At 56.8% G+C, this 15,352-nt stretch overlaps 1 protein-coding gene across 1 annotated transcript in view; it reads left to right on the top strand.

Moving 5' to 3' along the window:
* The window catches only part of NPTN (neuroplastin), a 23,889-nt gene continuing 8,537 nt past the window's right edge, over positions 1-15,352 (top strand). Inside the window, exons 1-5 of the mRNA XM_069026369.1 lie at positions 1-491; positions 4,604-4,772; positions 6,917-7,011; positions 13,020-13,153; positions 13,886-14,159. Coding sequence (XP_068882470.1) covers positions 41-491; positions 4,604-4,772; positions 6,917-7,011; positions 13,020-13,153; positions 13,886-14,159 — 1,123 coding nt within the window. The 5' untranslated portion in view covers positions 1-40. The remainder of the gene's footprint in view (positions 492-4,603; positions 4,773-6,916; positions 7,012-13,019; positions 13,154-13,885; positions 14,160-15,352) is intronic.

Raw genomic sequence — 15,352 nt, forward strand, 5'->3', positions numbered from 1 at the left:
TCAATGCTGTGGGTGCCCCAGCCGCGCCACTGCCGATGCCATGTGTCTAACTGTGTTTTGTGCCCCGCTGCTGTGTTTGTTGTGTGTGAGCTCTGTTGTTTTCTGCCACTCTGTCACTGCGTTTCTGCTGCCCCTCCCTGCAGCCGGGTTTGTCAAGTCGCCCATGTCAGAAACTAAGCTCACGGGGGACGCCTTTGAACTGTACTGTGATGTGGTTGGGAACCCCACTCCAGAGATCCAGTGGTGGTATGCGGAAGTCAACCGGGCCGAGGCTTTCAAACAGCTGTGGGATGGCGCTCGGAAGCGCCGGGTCACCATAAACACTGCCTACGGGGCCAATGGGGTGAGTGTGCTGAGAGTAACCCGCCTTACCTTGGAAGACTCTGGGACTTACGAGTGCAGGGCCAGCAACGACCCCAGGAGGAATGACTTGAGGCAAAATCCCTCCATTACGTGGATTCGAGCCCAGGCTACTATAAGCGTCCTGCAGAGTGAGTCCGGCCCCCAGTAGTGGCACTGTAGTGTCTAGAGGCAGTCTGGTGACCCCGCCCCCGTGTCCCCACCCTGTGCCCCCCTGTGCCGTGCCCACCCACCCCGCCCCGCGGGCTGCTCCTCGCCTGTAGTGCTGCCCCTGTGTGCCCTCGGTGTCTGTTCTCCTTAGGACCGCTCGGGAAAACCTCGGGATGTGTGGTAGAAAGGAGCCCGCTGGTGGATCTGTGTTTGTTCCCTCCTCCCCTTCCTTCTGTAGGAGGTTTCCAGCCTCCCTGGCTTCTCCACGAGTGCCTTTCTCTTTGATTTCTGGCTTCTTCCCAGCTCTAACCGTTTTATTTTGATTTCTTCTGTTCTCCTGGAGTTTCTGGGAATGCCTCCTCACCTGGTTTTGGTTACATATCTGCTTCTGGATAAATCCTTCCCTTTCAGTTCCACGTGACCTTTCGTGTCTGGATTTTCCCATGAAGTTGTGGTGTTTCTTTCCCTTCCTGGCCAGCAGCACGTTCCTAAGGAGTTCTCTGATGCAGCAGCGCTGAGGTGGTGCAGCCATTCCCAGCCCAGCCCATGGAAGGAGGGGGGAACATCCTCCCCAGAGCTGAACCCACAGCCTGAGCTCAGTCACCCCGTCCAGGGTGCAGCAGCAAAGCTCTGAGAGCAGAGACTGTGCTTGGCCCAGAATGGCCTTTTGGTCATGACGAGGCATTCCTGCCTTCACTTTGCTGCTCGTCCCAGCTGGATTTGGGAATTAGTGTGGTCACGTTTGGTAGAGAAGAGTTTAGGGCCAGATGCAGAACTTGAGGAAATGGCTGATGAGCTACAGGTAGAGGGGGTTAAAGCTGCAGTGTGCAGGTACAGGAGAACAACTTCTGGGTGGTTTCTCAGCGTCCTCAGCTGACAGAAGAGCAGAGCAAAAGCGTGGGCTTGCTCTTGTGCTCTGTGCCTAAACAACCCTCTTGTGCAGCACTGGGTACAAAGCCCCAACTCTGCACTGGATTATTTATTTGGGTACCTTGAAACCCCCCCCCAAAGCTGTCCCCAAAGCCTGGTGCTGCCGTCGGCACTGCTGGATCAGAGACCTTCCCTCTGGGAACGGGAGCAGCGTTGGTGCACGTGGGCAAGCGGCCGGTGACCCCGGTGGCCCCGGTGGCGCGGAGAGACTGCGGTGCTGGAGCGGCCCCGGGTCCCTGAGCCGGACCTGCTCAGCCTCAGCCCCACCCCTCGGCCCTCCCGTGTCCTTTGGGCTCCCAAAGGGCTGGAATGCTTGCATGGCCCCAGCAGCAAAGCCTCTCATCCTGGGAAATGCTCCTGCCCTGGCACAAACCTGGGCATGTGTCTGCTGGGAAGGGCGCTGTGCCCTGCACCCTGACCGCCCTGGCGTGGGACAGTCCCTGGTGCTGCCGAGGGACTCTGAGGGACAAAACCCTTCTGACCTGCAGAGCCAGGCTTTGGGACCAGCTGCTGGGACGATTTGTCCGTGTGGGAAGGGGTTTCCCTCCCTCCCTCCCTCCCTCCAGCCCCTGGCCCCGAGCTGCTGCAGGGAGTGCAGTCCAGCCTCTCCTCTCTGCCGTGACCGCCGCTGGCTGCAGCTGCTGCTGGGAGCTGGGAGCTGGGAGCTGTGTCCTGACCTGCTGCCGAGTGCCTTGTGCCGGGGTGACTCTGCTCCGGGGCCCTGCTGGGACATGTGGATCAAAGCCCCGAGTGCCTTTCCCGTGCACGTGTGAGTGCCGAGAGAGCCGAGCCGCTGCTGCTGGGGACACGCAGCCCATGGACATCAACCCTGCCTGGCCCTGCTGGGAGCAGAGGTTTCCCAGGTGTCCCTGTGAGTGGAGACTCTTACCTGAACCTGCCCAGATGGCCTCAGCTGTTCCACCGGGGGCCTGGCTGGGAGATGGGAATTGTCGGGCTCGGTGGAGTTGGAATTTCCAGCTGGTGGCACCCACATCACCCCACAGAGCCACAGAGCACAGGCTGCATGCCTGGCCTCTGCAGAGACCAACTTGCTGAGGGAAATCTGGCACCCAGGAACCACCATCTGCCTTCCACCTCACTCCGGATTTGGAACCAGAATTGCACTTGCTGGGGTTTTTTTTAGTTGCTTTGCTTGGGTTTTGACCGTAAAAGCCGAGCTTACATAAAACGGGTGCTTCAAGTGATGTGTAGACAGTGATTTTCTAGGTGAGCAGCCTTCCTCAGCTGCTGCTGTCCCACTGTTCCAGCTTGTCTCCTGGAATTAAATCAGGAGATCGATCCATCAGTTTGCTTCCCTAATAACCAAATGCAGGTAAAGCTGGAAATGAGACTGCAGCTGCCTTCAGTTTTGCTTAAACTAAAACCGAAAAGGTTGCAGGTCAGCCACTGAGTTACTATTTCAGACACACTCCAGAAATACTCCCAGAGCTCTCTTAGTGTTTCTGTGGGAATGCAGATGAGCTGTGGGGGGTGGAAAAGCGCCCGGCTCAGGCCAGGAATGGTGCAGAACACAGGAATAACACAACCCTTTTGGGCCCAAACAGTCCTTGAAAGGATAAAATGCCCTGTGGGGGAGAAACGAGGCAGAAACAGAGGCAAGAGTGTGGTAACACCAACAGCACCTGCAGCATTCCTGCAGTTAAGGAATGATTTAAAGAGCTGGGGAAGGAGGAGTTTAAGAAAGGATATCCAGGGCTGGAATGCTCCATCTTATCAGTGGGTGGATGTTTTTTCTCCCTGCCTCCCTGGGCAGTAATGTAAGGATGAGCCACGGGATACAGGGATGTTCCCTGTGTGGAAAGCTGGGATGGTTCTGACACGATTGGTATTTCCCATCCTGTCACTGTGTTTCATAACCTGCATTCCAGAGACTCCGTGGATCATAGATTTATATCCCAAATTGTTTCCACAAGGCACGCCAGAGCTCCTGGGATGGAAACTCCCTGCATGACTTGCAGGAATCAGGGAGGTGCTTGCTGCTTCCTCAGCCCCCTGCGTCCAGAGGGGTGGGAGAAGGGAGCAGCTGGAGCTGCTACCTCTGGAATTCCCATCCCAGGCAGGGGACACGGCAGCTGGGCCTGCTGGGGTGGCCTGCAGTCCAGGCTGACACTAACCACAGGTTTTTTAGAAGGCTAACAGCGAGAGTTGTGAACTTTTCAAACTCTGCCATCCTGTGTGAGGGGGTTTTTCAGAGAACGCTCCGAAGCCGGTGTGAGGCTCGGGCCCTGCGGCACAAAGGCCTTTTTGCCAAGTTTGGGAAGCGGCTCCCGTGCCCGTGCTGGCAGTGGCCCAGCTGCGAGTGCTGGAGAGCAGCAGGCGCCTGCAGGAGCTGAGGCCAGCAGGGCTCTCAGCCGGCAGCACAGTGCCCGCAGCCATTCCAGGGTGAACTCGGGGCTGCCAGGCCAGGCTGTGCAGTGGAAGGGCCCCGAGGCAGGCGGCGGAGGGCAGAACTCCCACAGCACCGAGGCTTTTTTGTTCTTTGTAAGCGTTGGTGCTCGAGGCTCCTTCGGAAACGAGCCAGCTGCAGCTCTGCCTGCGCCCTGCCGCGGGTCCTTCCATTCCCTGGCAGGTTCTGGGCGCTGCCCTCGCCCGTCCTCCCGCAGCTCCTGCCTTCCCCGCGCTGCTGTTCCCCTTTGGGATCTCCTGGGTGCACTTCAGCGCACATCAGCCTTTGGGCAGGGGGACATCCAGAGTGTCACTGAGGAGCCTGCATTTGAGAGCTGCTTGTATAAAAATGGGTTTGTTTGCAACCTCAAGGCGAAGAATGAAGTGCCAGCCAGCCAGAAGCTTCTGGAGGAGTAACCGAGGTCTCACACACAGGACTTTCAAAGCCCCAGGACTTCGCTGTGGGACACACAAAGTGGTGCCAGGAGCTGCTGGTGTCACCTGGACGTCCGTGGTGCTGGGAACGCTCCAGTAAACCATTAACCAATTCTCTGTTTGCAGCCAGGAGCGGCGGCCCCGCGCCGTTGCCGCGGGCGGTGCTGAGCTGTGTGGTTGGTTGTGCCGTGTGGCTGTGTCCCACCCGCCGCGGTGCCGTGCCCTTCCCCGTGTCGTGCCCTCCCTGCCGCTCCCCGTGCCGCCGCGTAGAGTAGCGGGCGCCGGCCCCGGGCTGGCTGCTATGGGCGCTCCTGTGTTGCAGAGCCGCGGATCAACGCCAGCGAGGACGTGGTGCTGCACGTGGTCGGCGTGGCTGTCACGCTGCAGTGCAACCTCACCAGCAGCCCCAGCCCCCTGACCGCCAGCTACTGGGTGAAGAACGGCGAGGAGATCCCGGGCACCAGGAAACCCTCCAACACCACCGAGTACAAGTGAGTGAGTGCCTGGCACGATGGGGGCAGAGGGGGAACAGACACGGGGTTCCCACGGCCAGGGCGGCGGGGTCGGGGTGGCTCAGGGGTGTTGGGATCTGGGGCTGAAACTCCGTGAATCCCGAATTTGCAGGCTGAGCTCCAGAGCTCTGCTCTGGCTTCCCGTGGGGTGTGGGTAAAGGCACACACAGCGTGGTTTGCTTCTCGGGGGAACGTGTGGGTTTGATCGTGGCCGGCTCTCCTTCAGGAGGGATCCATCCCGGCTGGAATGGGAATGGGCTGGCTCAGGCCTGCCCTGGGCACAGGGAGGATGTGTTCCCTGAGGGGTTGCTGGGGGATGATCCCAGACCTTGGCTGGGGTTGGTGGGATCACGTGAAGCTCCCTCGGCGATGCCCTCGGAGTCTGTTCCCTCTGTGGTTTCCTTGCACTGTTTTTTCTTTCCATCCATTTTTTCCCCTTGGTGGACAGCAAATCCAACTTCCAGTTCCACCTTAAGCTGAAGAGCACTTCAGGGACGTTTTAACCCCTGCTGGCAACTTGTTCCCAGCTATTTTCTGTCTCTAGGGCGGCCCTTTCTCCCCTAATTCACTGATGCAGGACTGGGGAATGTCCCAGGTTTTCATGGCCTTAGCAAAGCAGCCTCTCATCCCCAGCATTGTGGAAGTTGGGTTTGGTTCTGATAAAGATGTGTCCGAGTTTTTCCTTTTGTTTTCCCTTTCAGCTCGCTCTGAATTACCTGTTTAATTTCACAATGAAAGAACGAGCCTCATTTCCTTCCCTCGTTATCTCCTGTCCCTTCCTCAGTGCAGTGTCCAGCACTGGGCCTGAGCTTTAGGGGCTCCTCTTCCTTAATGAGCAATTAACGGGATGGGAGTGGTGGTCAGGCTTATTCAAGTGCCGCTCCATGACCACCCGGGAAAGCTTGCTGACTCCTCTGGCACCTCTTCCAAACCAGCCTGGAGTTCTCCTTCCAAATTCCTCTGTAAAGGAAAGTTTAGGCTTGGCTTCAGCTTTCACTGCTGCAGGAGGAAGGAGTGAAGTGGGAAACCAAGACAGTCCCCTTGTCCCAGGGAATGGGGGGACTGTGGGAGCTCCCAGCAATCAATCCAGGGACAGCTGGAGAAATCCCAGATTTCCATTTGCAGAGTGGATCCTGCCTTCCTGACCGCTCCTAGGCTGCTCTCCCTGGTGTTTGGTTTTGCACTGGATCTGGTCCTTAGCTGTGCTTTGGGTACAGTTTAAATCCAGAATTCCAGGTTTTCTCGGTGAGGACCCAGGCAAGCAGCACCCCATAGCTGTGGTTAACAGAGGCTATTTACCTCGCCCATTTGTTGATATTTTATATTGGCTTCTCTTTTGTATTCTATTTATTTGCCTCCAACCCCCAGGTTCCTGGTTTTTCAGTGACTTTGTTTTGCTGTGAGATGTTTTTGGTGCTTGGACTTCAGAGTTGGGTGCTTTTATCATCCACAAAGTTCCAGAATTTAGAGGTTAAGCTGCTTCCCTTAAAAATGCTGCCTCTTCCAGCACTGGCAGTGGGATGAATGTCTCCTGATCCTCACCAGCTTCGGGGTGGCTCCTCCTGGCTGGAGGGAGCTGCTGCCTGGCTGGAAGAGCTTGAGCTGTGTCGGTTTGCAGCTCCTGAATGACTGATGGTAACCGGAGCCCGTGCCACCGCTGGGGTGTCACCCTGGGCACGGCAGCCTGGGGAGGATCAGACAATTCCATCTTGGCCTTCCTTTCCTCACTTCTGAGCGTTGCCTGCAGTGGTCAAAGTGTGGCTCTTGAGCTGTGATGCCCTTGGAAAGCCGCTTGTCTGAAATTCATTAACTTGGTAACTCGGGGTGCGCTGAGGCAGTGCTGTCAGCACTCGGGCTCTTCCCGTGTGTCCGAGCAGTTTCTGTGTGTGATCAACTGCTTTTATTGCAGGGCTTGTGTTCTGCTGCAGGGGCCGTTTGCTTGATTAAAAAGAGTGAATAAAAAAGGGAGCCAGGGAGCTTTTTGGGGGAGGGAAGTGTTGCTCGGTGTGTGCTGGGGGGAGGTGGGCCCGGCCTGGTTACACCGTGCAATTAACGGGTGTTAATTGAGGCCGAAGCGGGAGAGTGGGGTGTGAGGCAGCTCTGCTGTGTCTGTCCTGCTGCAGGATCCCGAAGGCCCGAGCAGAGGAGTCGGGGGAGTACCTGTGTGTGTTCGTGTTCTCCAGCTCTCCCGTCGCCAACGCCACCATTGAAGTGAGAGGTATGGCTGCAGTCGGGATCGTCCCTCCCCCGTTCCTGGAAATGCCATCCCCTGCCTCCAGCAGCTCCCTGGTGTCCCCACAGAAGGGGAAAGGCCTCCTCATCATACAGAGCCAGGCCCGGGTTAAGAACTATAAATGATAATTAATTATGGGATATAATAACTCCGATTCCAAGGGAAAGCCTCGCACACGTTCAGGGAAAGGCCTCTCAGAGGTGGGAGCACAGGCACGGCATTTGTGGACACCAGAACACCTCTGTGGGTCGGGCACCTCCTGGCATCTTTAGGAGGCTGAAATTCGGGATGAAGCTGCAGAACGGGCAGGGTTTGCCCCAGGTGTTGCTGCAGGTGAACCACAGAGCGGTGCTGCTGTCCGCGATGGGAGCGCGGGGCTGCGGGGAGGGCTGGCTCTGGGGATTCCTGGTGCCTGGTCAGGCCCTGGGATCCAGGTGGGAGAATGCACCAGCCTGTGGGAAATGGAATTCCAACACCTTGTGCCTCTGAGGAGCTTGGCTGGGTGTTCAGGGCACACAGGTGGAGGGGTTTAGTTTTCTTTCTTTTCCTTTTCTTGGGGATTTTTTCTTGCATTCCGGTCTTTTGCTGTAATTGCTAAATCTCCTCGTGTTACCCTAATGGGAACGTTAAGCTGCCTCCTCTGGGCTGCTTTAGGTGACAAACCGCTCCTAGAGAGGGGAAATGTAACTCTGGCAGTGGAGCAAGAAGTCTGCCAGCTCTGATCATCTCTGCAGGGCCCTTTGGGAGTGTTTGCCTCGGGGCTGGGCTGCTGCTCTGCCAGGCAGGGCCACCGGGAGAGCTTGGCAGGGAGGTGGGAGTTCACTGGGGGGGAAGAGAAGCCAGTGCTTGTGATTGCAGCGCAGTAAGGGCCGATCCTACTCCCTTCCCACGGGGAATTTACACCTAAATACTCCTCAGATGCTTTCCTGGGAAGCTGGGGCTGAGGAGCTGGGGCTGCACTGGGGGCAGCTGTGAGGGACAGGGGCACTCTTGGGCTGCCCATGCGGATCTGTAATTGAATGCTGACCTGCATGGGCCGTGCTGGTGCTCCAGCAATTACACACAGATTTAATTGCTGCTTGTAATTACGGTGCAGCTCTCACTGCTGATGCACGGGGAGAGGAGGGTGCTGAATCCCAGAGTGCTCAGGCTCCAAAAATAGGGATTTTCTGACAGCTCGTGAACAGCTTCCCCGGAGCCCGTGGCAGAGGCAGCCCGGGGCATGCAGGGCCACCTCTCTGCCCCTGAGTGTCCCTGCACGTGGCAGGGCTGGCACTGGGTGGGCTTTAAGGTGCCTTCACCCAAACCACCCTGGGATTGTCTTGGCAAAAACCCCCCAGGGCAGTGATGTAACCGCAGCTGGGAGTGCCAGGCAGTGTTGGTGCCTTTCCCGGGAATGCCAGGGCTGGCTTCCCTCACCCCGCTGCTGCTGCTGGAGCATCTGGGGGGGCTCTGCTCCTGCTCAGGCTCTGAGCTCTGGGGGTGCTGTGTGAGGGCACCTCGGAGCTGCAAACCAGTGAGCAAACACGGGATTTAGGGAAGCTGTGCCCTGGAGCAGGGATCTTGTGCCCCCTTTTCCTCGGCGCTGGCGCAGGCTGGGGTGTCCACGGGGTGATTCTGGTGGGAGTAGAGGTGCTGGAACTGCCAGGCCTGGCCAGGGTGCCCCCTCCTCCCCCCCGAAGGGGAGTTTTGATTGCTGCATTTCCACCTGGGGGAATCCCTGCAGTGCTGGTGTTGGGAGCTCTGGAGGCCTGAGGATGAAAGGAACCACAAAGGATGAAATGCAGCCTGGAGAGCTCTGCAGAGCTCCTGCTCTGACTGGGATCTTGGGAGAAGGGGAGAGGAAAGAGGTGCTGGAAAGACCTTCTGAATTCCCCTTCCTGGGAGGCCTTGCCTCATCAAGGGATTCTTGCAGCTCCCTCTGCACATTCCTGTTCCATCCTCCCCAGTGATTCCTGGGGAAGAGCCTGCTCCTTGACTCCTGGCTGTCTCAGGAAACCTCTGCTGCAGCCTCACTCCTCCCTACCAGGACACTCCAGCTGCATCTTGGAGTGATCCAAGAAAATCCTCTCATATTCCCCGTTCTCCCGGTGCCTTCGGTGTCTTCAGGCTCCAGAGGGAGACAGGGACTGGAATCACAGCCAGAAAAAGAAACCTTCCAGAGCCCCTGTTCAGGTCACCCCTAAGACATCCCAGTTTTCAGTGCAGGAATATTTTTAGGTGCTTCTGCCCTTGCTTTGATTTTGTCTCTTAATGGGAAAGTGGAAGGTAACTGGGCCATGGTTTGGAGGTGTTGCACATTTAAATTCACCTCTGCTTTTCAGTAGTGACAACAGTAAAGAGCTTAGAAGGGCTGAAGGCCTCCTGTATATCAGGAAATGACACTGAGTGCCCCTTAACAAGGGAAAAAGACCCTCTTTTCATGGCTGTGTAGACCCCAAACCACTCAGAAAGCTGCTGCTGGGAACTGGGAGCACTGGGAGCCCTGTGGTCACCCTGCCACAAAGCCCCTATCTCCTGTGATTTGGTTTAAGGCTATCAAAATGCTGTTTCTTAGCATTCCTCTCATATCAGGCATGCCTGAATGTCTATTTATTCTGCATTTTGTTTGGTAGCAGTTAATTTAAATTAGCCCTGCCTCCTTTTGCTCTTTGTGAGCTGTGTCCAGCCCTTTGGAGGATTTTTCCTGTTTCATGTGCAGGAGTTCAGGCCTCCCTTTGCCAGGGGCGTTCTGCTGGTGCCAGCGATGCAGCAGGGCTGAGCAGAGAAGGGCTTCTGCTGCCTGCGAGCTGAAATCCAAACCCTTCCCAACAAAACCTGCCTCACCCCGGGCTTTGGCTGTCACTGGAGCACAGGGAATCCTGGCTTGAAAAGCTTCCGGGGCAAAAGCCCCTAGAGCCGGGACTGCAGGGACGGGGGAGCAGCAGGACGCGCTTTCCCAGTGGTTTGGAGAGGAAATGCGGGATTGGTGTCTGGGTGGGCAGCACTGCCCTGGAACACCAGTACTGCACAGAGCTCCCCGGGGGCTCCAGGAATAGCCCTGTCCCAGCAGAGCCCGGGGGGAGCAGAGGTATTCTGGGCACTGCTGCTGTGCTGGGATCAGCCTGGGATCTGGGATCGCCCCTGGGATCTGGCCTCTCTCCTTCCAGCAATGTCACTGCGTCCTGCCCACAGGAGAGCTCTGCCTCACCCTGGGGTGGGAGTGGGGGTGTCCCAGAACGTGTTCCCTCTTCCCTTCCCTTTCCCCGCCCTGCCAGCAGCCTGCCACAAACTGGGCCAGCTGGGAGTGCTGTCCCTGGCCCCGTTTCCAGGCTCGGCTCAGGCCCTGGAACCCAGCCCGTGGCTGAATCCCAGTGCTGCTTCTCCTCATGGGGGATGTTGCCAGTTCGCAGTCCCCTCTGGCATTCCAGCAGCACCAGGGCTGGGATTGTTTCCCTGTCACCGCTGGGCTCTCGTGTCCGTAGGCTGGAGGAGATCCCTCCTTGGCGTCCTCCAGGAAGCAAAAGCCACAGGAAGCTCTGGGCTCCCCAGCTCCTGCTTTAAGAACATGCCAAGCCCAGCAGGGAAGTGGTGGCACCTTCCAGTAGGTCCCGAGACAAAATTCCCCTCTGGAGCCATCGCTCTTTGGAATAAACGTCACTTTCCTCTCTGAGCGGGGGACAGGGGTTGGAAGGACGTGCAGGTGCTCTGCAGGGCTCGGGATCCTGGAGCAGCAGAGCACACCCAGCCCCAGAGCTGATTTGTTTCCTGCTTGAAGACCTGCAGCCCAAAATCTCCCCTTGCTCCAGTGCAGGCACCGGGAGTGCGGGATCACCCACTCCTGGTGGGTGGGGAATGTTCTTCCCAGCTTCCTTCAGCTCCTGGCAGCTCCTTTTTGTACGAGACCGGGGGATTGTTAGAACCTGGTGCCTTCATTCAGTTCAGGTTTTAGAGTATTTTTGTGTCTGATGTGGAAGGATGCATTTTGGGTGTCAGTTTTCTTACAGAAACCCCTGGGTTTGCTCTCGGCCTGTTCTTACCTGTCACGGTTATGGTTGGCAGCATCTTGTAATTCATGAGTTGGATCTGGCTGAGCTGCATCCTTTAGTCAGGACTCTTGCAAAGCCCAGGGCCGTGCTGGGAATGCTGTTGGAATTTCCATGGGCACTTGGGCCTGTCCTGGTGTGCCTTTCCAGCAGGAGCCGGAGCCGTGGATTTTCTGCAGCTCAGAAGCTCATTTTGGTAACGTTGTTACTGTCCAGAAAGAATCTGAGGCACCGGATGCTTCCTGCAGTAAAAGCCCTTTGAAATAGGACAGTGTGAAGCACTTCAGCTTGCTAAGGATTTTCCCAAAGATTTGTGCTGGGATTTTGGGAAGAGCAGGCTCAGCTGCTGTCTGGTGGCACGAGAGGTTTTGTTCCCTTTGAGCAGAGCTGTGAAATTCCCTTCATTATCTTGGCTTACAGCTGGAATCGCTCGCTCGCTGTATCTGCGTGCAGGGAATTTGCTGGTGGTGCAGGGAAGTCTTCTGCAGGAAATTCCAGTTTCCTGGAGCAGCCAGGCTGGCCTTTGATGGATTAACAGCTCAGAGCTGCCATCACACAGCGAGCCACGTGGGCCGTAATTAGGAGCTGGAGCTTTAAAGGTGGGCCTGGCAGCCGGGGCCATCTGCTGGGCCAGGGGTGAGCCCAGGCACTGCCCTGAGCCAGCCTGAGCGCGGGGAGGGTTTAGGGCAGCTCCGAGGGACACACAGACAGACACAGCACACAGACAGACACACACAGCACAGAGACAGACACACACAGCACACAGACAGACACACAACACACAGACACACAGCACACAGACAGACACACACACAGCACAGAGACAGACACACAACACACAGACAGACAGCACACAGACAGACACACACAGCACAGAGACAGACACACAACACACAGACACACACAGCACACAGACAGACACACAGCACACAGACAGACACACACAGCACAGAGACAGACACACAACACACAGACAGACACACACAGCACAGAGACAGACACAGCACACAGACAGACACACAGCACACAGACAGACACACACAGCACAGAGACAGACACACAACACACAGACAGACACACAACACACAGACAGACACACACAGCACAGAGACAGACACACACAGCACAGAGACAGACACACACAGCACACAGACAGACACACAGCACACAGACAGACACACAGCACACAGACACACACAGCACACAGACAGACACACACAGCACACAGACACAGGAGCACGGGGTTTGGGGCTGTGCTGAGGGACACACAGACACAGGAGCACAGGGTTTGGGGCAGCTCTGAAGGACACACAGACACAGGAGCACGGGGTTTGGGGCTGTGCTGAGGGACACACAGACACAGGAGCACAGGGTTTGGGGCAGCTCTGAAGGACACACAGACACAGGAGCACACGGTTTGGGGCAGCTCTGAAGGACACAGACACAGGAGCACACGGTTTGGGGCTGTGCTGAAGGACACACAGACACAGGAGCACAGGGTTTGGGGCAGCTCTGAAGGACACACAGACACAGGAGCACACGGTTTGGGGCAGCTCTGAAGGACACACAGACACAGGAGCACGGGGTTTGGGGCTGTGCTGAGGGACACACAGACAGACACAGGAGCACAGGGTTTGGGGCAGCTCTGAAGGACACACAGACACAGGAGCACAGGGTTTGGGGCAGCTCTGAAGGACACACAGACACAGGAGCACAGGGTTTGGGGCAGCTCTGAAGGACACACAGACACAGGAGCACAGGGTTTGGGGCTGTGCTGAGGGACACAGACACACAGACACAGGAGCACAGGGTTTGGGGCAGCTCTGAGGGACACACCCAAGCACAGTTCTCCTTCTGTAGCTTCCCCTCGGTGTGGGAAAGGCCAGCTCCAGGGAGCTGCAGAGCTTTTGTGTCCCGATGAGTGAAAGAAGCCTGTTTGCACTTAGCAGCTGCTCTGTTGTCTCGCAGCCACTCCTGACATCACCGGGCACAAGAGGAGTGAGAACAAAAACGAGGGCCAGGAGGCCCTGATGTACTGCAAGTCCGTGGGCTTCCCCCACCCCGAGTGGGTCTGGCGCAAGAAGGTCAATGGGGTGTTTGAGGTAAGGAAGGGGGCTCAGGATGTCTCCACCTGCCCAGACCCCCCAGAGAGGGAGGAAAGCAGCACCTTGGGGTTAGGGATGGGCTGTTGAAGGTGCTCTGTGACTTCTCAACGTGCGTGTGAGTGAAGGTGGATATTGGTGTCTGAAAAAAATTGCTCACTGCATTGCTGGGCAAAGTTAAGAACTTGCCCTGAAAGCCATTTTCTGAAATCTGCTACAAACTGCAAGATCTGAGCTATGAAATATGATTGGAAACCACACTGGGTTATAAATTCCTCCAAGTTTTACTGCTTGAGCTCACAAGACTCACTATGAGGAGGTGGCAGTGATCCCTGTGAGTGCTTGGGTGATCTGTTTGTTCCATGCAGCCAGTGATGGAGTGAGCAGGAAAATGTGACCAGCACTGGGAACAGCAGAGAGGAGCTGGGAATTTCTAACCCCTCCAGCCCAGCTGCAGAATTGGATGGATGGAGCCAAGATGTTAAATAACAGGGTGGGATAAGTGTTCCGTGCTGAGTGTGAGCTTCCTAAGGGGTGGTGCTGCAGGAGTGGCCGAGTGCTGGCAGCGATCGGGCCCCGCTGAGTGCAGGGTTCCCTTCGGGCTGTCCTGGTGGTGTTTGGAGAGCCAAACACCAGGCCTGGGTTCCTCCTGCAAATCCCTGGCAGTTCCCATGACACAAAGGCCCCAGAAGTTAAAGCTGTTGCTGTTTCCCACCCCTGTCGCTTTGCCAGGACATCAACAACTCCTCAGGCAGGTTCTTCATTTCCAACAAAGAGAACTACACCGAGCTGAGCATCACAAACCTGCAGATCAACGAGGACCCCGGCGAGTACCAGTGCAACGCCACCAACCAGGTGGGCTCCGTGTCGGTCACCACCATCCTGCGCGTGCGCAGCCACCTGGCCCCGCTGTGGCCCTTCCTGGGCATCCTGGCAGAGATCGTGATCCTGGTGGTCATCATCGTCATCTACGAGAAGCGGAAGCGGCCGGACGAAGTTCCCGACGGTAAGTGCGCCCAGCGCCGCCTGTGACGGAGCTCGGCCAGGAACGGGCAGTGCCCTGCTGGAGGAGCGAGGGGCCGTGTGCAGGAAGGACCAGCAGCCCGGGCTGTGCCGCTCCACGCTCCTGCCTTTCTGCTCTCCTCCCTCTCCGGACGTTAAGCGCAGAGGGTCCAAGGCGCAGCGCTGGATTTCAGGGGGGCTCAGACCGTGGGGTGGGAGGGGTTATGGATACCTTTAAAGCTTTGTTGCACGAGGGATGGAGTGCTCCCATGTCTTTCCTGAGGAGTGCTGCCCCGAGGAGCGCAGGGCAGCACGGGGGCAGAGCTGGCAGCACCCTCCCCCGTGGTGGCATTCGCTCCTCCGCGTGGCCTCGGGGTCGGACACTGGGCAGGGGCTGTGAGGAACATGACACTCAAACTAAGGAATCATTGCACTTCAAGGGGTTGGGGCTGCAAAGGTGCTGCAGAACTGAAATGTGTTCAGGGTTCAGAGATGGGGGGAGGGCTCTTACTCTGCTGTGTAGCTGAATCTGTAGTTAAGGAATGCCCTGAAACTGTATCTAATTGTAGCCACTGATTAGGTTTTATAAAAATAGGGCTTATTATCAGGTTTGATGGTAGCAATAATTAGTTAATCTGTGTTTGGTACATACAAATAGTAGTAACTTTTATCTGTGAGCTTCTCCTGCACACCTTCCCCTGTGCACAGCTGGGGAAAGGGGCAGCGTGAGGCTGAGTATTTGCAAGATCCACGCTGAGAAACAGCCTTTAATGTGCTGCTAGCAGCTTACTCCAGTGTGTAGCGAGAAAACCTCTGCAAGGACTCCTTGGGAGAAGCAGCAGGAATGTCATGGTGCCGTAGGAACACGATGGATGCAGGCATGGAGCAGGTGGAGGGCAGCGTGCTGGAGTGACCCTCAGCACCCTCCCGGGCTGGCCAGGCCTTTCCCAGTGGGAGCTCTTGCCAGGGCAGCTGGGTGTGGCTGTGGGGCTGCAGGGGATGGAAGTAGAGGTGTGAAACAGTGATGTGTGTGTGGGCTGGGCACAGCCACCTTCAGGGGCCTCACACGGGATCCAGAGTGAGGAGAGGAGCTCATGGAACACACAATAAATGGAATAACGGGAGAAGGGGAGGCTTGGATCAGAACTGGCTGACGTAGTGCATCCCTAGAGGAAACCAGCTTTGGTTGTAAGCCTT

Source organism: Aphelocoma coerulescens, chromosome 10 (assembly GCF_041296385.1).
Source record: "Aphelocoma coerulescens isolate FSJ_1873_10779 chromosome 10, UR_Acoe_1.0, whole genome shotgun sequence".
In the NCBI taxonomy this organism is placed as follows: domain Eukaryota; kingdom Metazoa; phylum Chordata; class Aves; order Passeriformes; family Corvidae; genus Aphelocoma; species Aphelocoma coerulescens.